The sequence below is a fragment of the Rhinopithecus bieti genome, unplaced genomic scaffold (assembly GCF_001698545.2).
Source record: "Rhinopithecus bieti isolate Rb0 unplaced genomic scaffold, ASM169854v2 scaffold_38691, whole genome shotgun sequence".
Classification (NCBI taxonomy): Eukaryota; Metazoa; Chordata; class Mammalia; order Primates; family Cercopithecidae; genus Rhinopithecus; species Rhinopithecus bieti.
This window is the reverse complement of record NW_016816690.1, coordinates 1,190,788-1,198,872: the sequence shown is the minus strand read 5'-3', so window position 1 is coordinate 1,198,872 and position 8,085 is coordinate 1,190,788. Positions and strand designations below refer to the sequence as shown.

Genomic DNA, 8,085 nt, shown 5'->3' with positions numbered 1-8,085 from the left:
TAATAATATACATATATTTATTTATTTATTTATTTATTTATTTTGAGACAGAGTCTTGCACTATTGCCCGGGCTAGAGTACAGTGGCGCGATCTTGGCTCACTGCAACTCCCGCCTTCCGGGTTCAAGCGATTCTCCTGCCTCAGCCTCCCCAGTAGCTGGGATTACGGATGCCCGCCACAACCCCCAGCTAATTTTTTTGTATTTTTAGTAGAGACGGGGTTTCATGTTAGCCAGGCTGGTCTCGAACTCCTGACCTCGTGATTTGCCCACCTCAGCCTCCCAATGTGCTGGGATTACAGACGTGAACCACCATGCCTGGCCTCTATATTCTTAAGATAGAAGCTTAGATTATTGATTTGAGTCCTTGTTTTTTCTAATACAGCAGTTAGTACTATAAATTTTCCTCTAAGCACTGCTTTAAGTGTATCCTACACATTTTATGCTGTATTTTTTTTTTTAATTATGTTTTTTGAGACGGAGTCTCACTCTGTCACCCAGGCTGGAGTGCAGTGGGGTGATCTCAGCTCACTGCAAGCTCTGCCTCTGGGGTTCAAACCATTCTTCTCCCTCAGCCTACCGAGTAGCTGGGGCTACAGGTGTGCCCTACCACGTCTGGCTAATTTTTTAGTAGAGACAGGGTTTCACCGTGTTAGCCAGGATGGTCTCGATCTCCTGACCTCGTGATCCGCCTGCCTTGGCCTCCCAAAGTGCTGGGATTACAGGCGTGAGCCACCACAGCCGGCCTGTATTTTAGTTTTTATTCAGTTCATAAGCGTTTTCTAATTTTCCTCAAAACTCCATTACTGACTCATGAGTTAGTTAGAAGTGTGTCATTCACTTTCCATATGCAGTCATGCACCATGTAATGATGTTTTCAGTCAATAATGGACCACACATACAACCATGCTCCCGTAAAATTATAGTAACTGTATTTTTACTGTACTTTTTTTTTTTTGGGGGGGGGGGGGGGATAGAGCTGTGCTCTTATTGCCCAGACTGGAGTGCAATGGCACAATCTCAGCTCACTGCAACCTCCGCCTCCCAGGTTCAAGTGATTCTCCTGCCTCAGCCTCCTGAGTAGCTGGGATTACAGGCGTGTACCATTATGTCCGTCTAATTTTTAGTGTTTTTAGTAGAGGCAAAATTTCACCATGTTGGCCAGGCTAGTCTCAAACTCCTGACTATGGATAATCCACCCGCCTTAGCCTCCCAAAGTGCTGTGATTACAGGAGTGAGCCACTGTGCCTGGCCTCTTGTTTTTTTTAAGGCACGAGGTCTCACTTTGTTGCCCAGGCTGGAGTGCAGTGGCTATTCACAGGTATGGTCAGAATGCACTACAACCTCAATACTCCTGGGCACAAAGTGATTCTCCTGCCTGAACCTCCTGGGTAGCTGGGACTGTAGGCACTCACTACCGTGTCTGGCTTTCCCCGTTTTTAATAACTATATTAGGATGTTGTCCATTTCGTCTGTGTTTTTCAAAACTCCACATTGTTAAAGATATTAACTCTTATGTAAGTTTCAAACTTTTTAAAAGTGTATCTTATTATTTGAGATAAGGTCTCCCTCTGTCACCCAGGCTGGAGAGCAATGGCACAGTCTGCTCACTGCAGCCTCCACCTCCCGGATTCAAGCAATTCTCCCGCCTCAGCCTCCCGAGTAGCTGGGACTACAGGCATGCACTGCTACACCTTGCTAATTTTTGTATTTTTAGTAGAGATGGGGTTTTGCCATGTTGGCCAGGTTGGCAGGCTGATCTCAAACTCCTGACCTCAAGTGATCTGCCCAGCTTGGCCTCCCAAAGTGATAGGATTACAGGTGTGGGCTACCTCGCCCGGCCCTTTTTTTTTTTGAGACAGAGTGTCACTGTGTCGCCCAGGCTACAGTGCAATGACACGATCTTGTCTCACTGCAACCTCTGCCTCCTGGGTTCAATTGATTCTCCTGCCTCAGTTTCCCGAGTAGCTGGGATTACAGGTGTCTACCGCTGCACCCGGCTAATTTTTGTGTTTTTAAAAGAGGCGAGGTTTCTCCATGTTGGCCAGACTGGTTTTGAACTCCTGACTTCAGGTGATCCACCCGCCTCAGCTTCCCAAAGTGCTGGGATTACTGGCGTGAGCCACCACGCCCGGACTTTTTTTTTTTTTTTTTTAAATTCTTGCAGATGTAATTCCTGCTTTCATACCAAGTTTAACTGTTTTTTATTATTTTTTGTGTCTTTTACTGTGTTCCTTCCTCTCAATTTTTCTTTTTTATATTGTCAAATATTTTTTTTCTTACTGCTTTGCATGTAGATCATAGATAAGTTTCTTCATACTGGTTACAAAGAAATTTACTCATATTTCCTCCCAGTACTTGTATAGTTGCTTTTTTTATATTTGTGTATCTGATCCCTGTGTAATTCTGATGTTCAGTTTGAGGAAAAGGTATGATTTTTCTCTCACATGGCTATTAAGCTCTCCTAACAACACATTTTTATCAAATCAATCTTTTCCCCATTGATTTGAGATGCCTTTTTAAGCCACTTAGCAGTTATGTTTATGGTAAGATATGTGATAGGCATATAGCCTTTTTTTTTTTTTTTTTTCCAAATGGATTGTCAAGTTTTCTCAACCTTTATTTCTTCTCCTTTAACTGTGTGTGTTAAATTCCAAGATAGACATACATGGGTTTGTTTCTGGGTCTTTTAGGTTATTAATTTCCTTGTCTTTTTGTTTTAGTATTTTACTCTTGTGATGGTGATAGTATTGTGTTATCCTTTGGTCTTTGGTAGAACAAGTATATCAATTTCCTAATTATTTCTTGTCTCTCTGATTTTCTGGAAGTTGTTATCCTGCATTTTCTCTGTTCTTAATAACTTTAATGTTTTTGTATATCTTAGTCTTATGCATACTGTTTGTTCTGTAAGTATTTATGGAAATGAAATCATTTTTAGGAATTACATAGAAGAGAATTAAGTATATTGTTTTATTCAGCAATATTTATATAATATTAACTGTAGATGGTAAGGGGTAGAAGCTGAAGAGATGATACAAAAATGAATGAGACACACTGTGCCTGCTTGTTTAGGAAAGAGAGAGTTAAATAATTGCATTATAGTATGGTAAATGCTGCAGGATGTGTTGGAGGCATAAAGGGAGAGTGACCAACTCTTCCTAATAGTTAAGATTTTGCAAACATTATGACATTCAATCTAAATCTCGAAAGACTTTGAGTGGGAATTTGTTAGGTAGATAAGAAAGAAGATGCAGATCATGGACCCAGTTAGAAAATTTTAATGTAAAATAATTCTTCTAATAAGGGTACTAAAACTTATTCAGAATTCTTAAATACGGTCTTGAGTAACACTGAAGTTTGTTTTTTTAATAGGTTGATTAATAGAAAATTAATACTTTATATGGAATTTAATTCAGCCTACTCAGTTTAGGAATGAGAAGTTAAGTGACTTTGCTGTGGTCACATATTCTTGGAAGAACTGTGATTGAGACTGCTCCAGGGAACTTCTAGAACAGGGAAATTAGTAAAAGCGTATGGGGCAGCCTTGGATATATATTAGAAATTGAATGCAAATTAACAATGTATATCTTTTTATTGCAGTGTAGTGTTAATTTAGGGAGGTACAAAAGATATATAAATGTATTTTATATAGTTACAAAGAAGTTTTCTAGTAAGAATTAAAATTGCTTCAGTTACTTGACAAGAATTGGATGGAGCTGTTTTTTTCTCTCAAAAGTCTGATGAAATCAGGCCGGGTGTGGTGGCTCATACCTCTAATCCCAGCACTTTGGGAGGCCGAGGCAGGCGGATCACTTGAGGTCAGGAGTTTGAGACCAGCCTGGCCAACAAATTACCTGGGGGTGGTGGTGCGCGCCTGTAGTTCCAGCTACTTGGGAGGCTGAGGCAGGAGAATTGCTTGAACCTGGGAGATGGAGGTTGCAGTGAACTGAGATTGTGCTTTTGCACTCCAGCTTGGGCGATAGAGTGAGACTCCATCTCAAAAAAGGAAAAAAAAAAAGCCTGATGAAATCAATTTTGGAGTTTTTAAAAATTGCTGAATTTGAACAAGTTAAAAGAAAATCGCTAACACTTACTGTAGTGCTTATTACTATGCCAGAGTATTACTCTGTGCTTTGATTTATTAACTCATTTAACCCTCCTGATTACACTATGAAGTAGATTATTTCCTCCTTCCTTCCTTTCCCTTTCCTTTTCCTTTTCCTTTCTCCTTTCCTTTCCTTTCTTTCATCTAACAAACAGGGTCTCTCTCTCTCTGTTGCCCAGGCTGGAATGCCATGGGGTGATCACTCACTGTAACCTCAAACCCCTGGGCACAAGTGATCCTCCCACCTCAGTCTCCCAGGTAGCTTAGGACTATAGGAGCACACCACACCACTCAGCTAATTTTGTAATTTTTTGTGTGGGAAGATCTTGCTGTGTTGTCCAGGCTGGTCTCAAGCTCCTGGCCTCAAGTGATCCTCGCACTTTGACCTCTCAAAATGCTTGGATTACCGGTGTGAGCTTTCACACCTGGCCTATATTCATTTTACAGATTAGGAAAATGATATTACCTAATTTCAGAACTAGTGTTGCTGGGATTCCTATCCAGCAGTGTCATTCCAGAGTCCAGGTTCTGAAGCCTCTTAGTTATGACATCCAGTTTTGTTTTGTTTTGAGACAGGATCTCACCCTGTTGTCCAGGCTGGAGTGCAGTGGTGTGATCATAGCTCACTGCAACCTTGACCTCCTAAACTCCAGTGATCCTTCTGCCTTAGCCTCCGAAGTAGCTGGGACTATTAAGTGCATGACACCACTCTTGACTCATTTTTTAAATTTATTATTTTTAGAGACAGGGTCTCACCATATTACCGAGGCTGGTCATGAACTCCTGATCTCAAGCGATCCTTCTGGTTTGACCTCCCAAAGAGCTGGGATTACAGGCATGAGCCACAGAGTCTGGCTATGACAGCCAGTGTTAAAACTGGGTAATCTGATATAAAGGAATGGATAGGACAACTGCCAGGAAATTTTCTGGTTATCTGTATTTCTACTTATTTAATGAAACAGAGTTGATAAAGGGCATACTTTAATGTGAATCAGGTCAATCAAGTTTATGGCGAAACAGTTGTCTGTGTGAAATACATTACTTTCTCCCACTGTATTTTTCTTTGAATGTCTGTTAGAGTTGATTAATACACTAGCATATGGTATCTGAAAAAAAAAAGGAAGCTTCCTGTTGTCAAAAATACTGTGGGCACATCTTGAGTTATTGTGTATTTTTAAAATAGTCTCGTATTATCTTCTCTATTGATGAGATAAGTGCAGCAGAAGGGGATAAATTTTTAAGTATTGACTTAGAAAGCCTCCCAAGGTACAAAGATTATTTCATTTTTTTTAAATGCTGAATCGTAGGAATCTGTTTTTGAAGTACCATAGGTGTTTATGATGATGAAACAGGTTTAGGAGCTACTGCAGTAGTATCCACATTGCCTTTTCAGTGAAATTTTAGACATGAGAGAAATTTGTAGATCAGTATATGACCTTATACTAACTATTCTTAGCAGTTTTTGCCTTTTCTGATTTTTTTTTTTTTCTGTTTTTCTACAGTAGTTTATGTCAACGTGACTTCATTCATACAGATGAACCAAGGATCGGGATAGCAGTATAAAATTAGAATCAGACAGCTGACTGCTCAGCAGGATGCCATCAACTAACAGAGCAGGCAGCCTGAAGGACCCTGAAATAGCAGAACTCTTCTTCAAAGAAGACCCGGAGAAGCTCTTCACAGATCTCAGAGAAATTGGCCATGGAAGCTTTGGAGCAGTGTATTTTGTAAGTGTTAATGGCTTGATTTTAGTGACCAGCATTTACTTAATGTGCGCTCCTGACAGAGCAAAATACAGTAATGAAAAGAGATATAGGCCATAGTCATTTTATAGTCACTTGGATAGGCGGGGGAGAGAGAGAGCGAGAGCATGATTGAGTGAGTGTGTGTGTGTGTGTGTGTGTGTGTGTGTAAGATTCAAATATGAAAATAGTTTTATTTGTTGAACTACTTGGATTATTGAAAAAATGAGAAAGAATATTATTTTGTGGGCCAGGGTTGGTGGCTCATGCCTGTAATCCTAGCACTTTGCAAGGCAAGGTTGAGTGGATCGCTTGAGCCCAGGAGTTTGAGACCACCCTGGGCAACGTGGTGAAACCCTGCCTCTACAAAAAATACAAAACTTAGCCAGGTGTGGTGGTGCACACCTGTAGTTCCAGGTACTCAGGAGGCTGAGGCGGGAAAATCACCTGAGCCCAAGAGACAGAGGTTGCAGTGAACCGAGATTGTACCACTGCATTCCAGCCTGGGTGACAGAGCCAGATCCTGTTGCAAAAATAAATAAATAAAAATAAATAAACAAATGCATAAATAAATAGAAAGATAGAATAAGAAAAAAATTATTTTGCTTTAACTTATGTGTTACTTTTTTAGAATTCTTAGCACACCTTTTTTATGAGTCTCATGGCTTGCATTGCTATAGAGTTAAATACTGCAAAACACAGACTTTGACTGATTTCTACTTCCGTAAAGTCCCATTCAGAGTCAGTCTTAGTCTTGTGGAGGTCTAGGATTATTATTTGACAGATATACCAAAGTCTGTTTCTTTTATATGCATTTGTGTGTGTGTGTGCATGTGAGTTAAAAAAATTTATCAAATTTGCTATTTTAATTATTTTTTAACATTAGCACAAACATTACTATCATCTACTTCTAAAACATTTTCATCACCCGAAATAGAAACTCTGTATCCATACAGTAACCCCTATTTCACCCTCCACCTAGCCCCTGGTACCTGTAATTTCCCTTCATCTCGATGAATTTGCTTAGATATTTCTAGATATTCATAGAAATGGAGTCAAACAATATTTATTCTTTTGATTTCTAGCTTATATTATTTAACTGATTGTTTTTGAGCTTCATCCATATTGCATTATGTGTGAGAACTTCATTCTTCTTTATAGCTGATAATATTCTATTGTATGTATAAACCATAATTTGTTTATGCATCTGTTGATGAACATGTGGGTTGTTTTCACTTCTGACTAGTGTGAATGATGCTGCCGTGAACATTGATGTGTATTTTGAGTCCCTGTTCTCAATTTTGAGTATGTACCTAGGAGTGGATTTGCAGGTTCCTACAGTATTCTGTGTTTGTTTGTGGAACTGCCAAACTGCACCACAGCAGTTGCACCATTTCCATTCCCACCAGCAATGTATGAGTGTTCCAATTTCTTTACATCTTCAACAGTGCCTTTTGTTTTCCATTATTTTTATTACAACCATCCTACTAGATGTTAAGTGATATCTCATTGTGGTTTTGGTTTGCATTTCCCTAATGACTGATGATGTTGAGCATCTTTTCCAGTGCCATTTGTAGATCTTCTTTGGAGAAATGTATATTCCTTTTCCCATTTTTATATTTGGGCTGTCTCTTTCTTGTTGAACTGTAGGGGTTCTTTGTTTGTTTTGAAACGGAGTTTTGTTCTTCTTGCCCAGGCCGGAGTGCGGTGGTACAATCTCGGCTCACTGCAACCTCTGCCTCCCAGGTTCAAGCGATTCTCCTGCCTCAACCTCCCAAGTAGCTGGAATTACAGGCACCCACCACCATGCCCGGCTAATTTTTGTACTTTTAATAGAGACAGGATTTCACCATGTTGGCCAGGCTGGTCTCGAACTCCTGACCTCAGGTGATCCACCCGCCTTGGTATCCTAAAGTATTAGGATTATAGGCATGAACCACTATGCCCAGCCAGGGGTTTTTAGTGTATTCAGGATATAAAATCTTTATCAGATATATGGTTTGCAAGTATTTTATCCCATTCTGTAGTTTATTTTTTTTACTTTCTTGATATTGTCTTTTGATACACGAGAGTTTTAAATTTTGATGAAGTCCAATTTTTTTGTTGTTGTTGTTCCTTATGCTTTTGGTGTCATGTTTAAAAATACATTGCCAATTCAAGGTCATGAAGATTTATTCTTATGTTTTCTATGAAGAGTTTTATGGTTTTAGCTCTTTTTTTTTTTTTTTTTTTTTTTTTT

General features: G+C 39.5%; 1 protein-coding gene across 1 annotated transcript in view; it reads left to right on the top strand.

The window, feature by feature from the left end:
* The window catches only part of TAOK1 (TAO kinase 1), a 178,883-nt gene that overhangs the window by 64,752 nt on the left and 106,046 nt on the right, over nucleotides 1-8,085 (top strand). Inside the window, exon 3 of the mRNA XM_017855070.1 lies at nucleotides 5,607-5,831. Within this exon, the coding sequence (XP_017710559.1) occupies nucleotides 5,700-5,831 (132 nt within the window). The 5' untranslated portion in view covers nucleotides 5,607-5,699. The remainder of the gene's footprint in view (nucleotides 1-5,606; nucleotides 5,832-8,085) is intronic.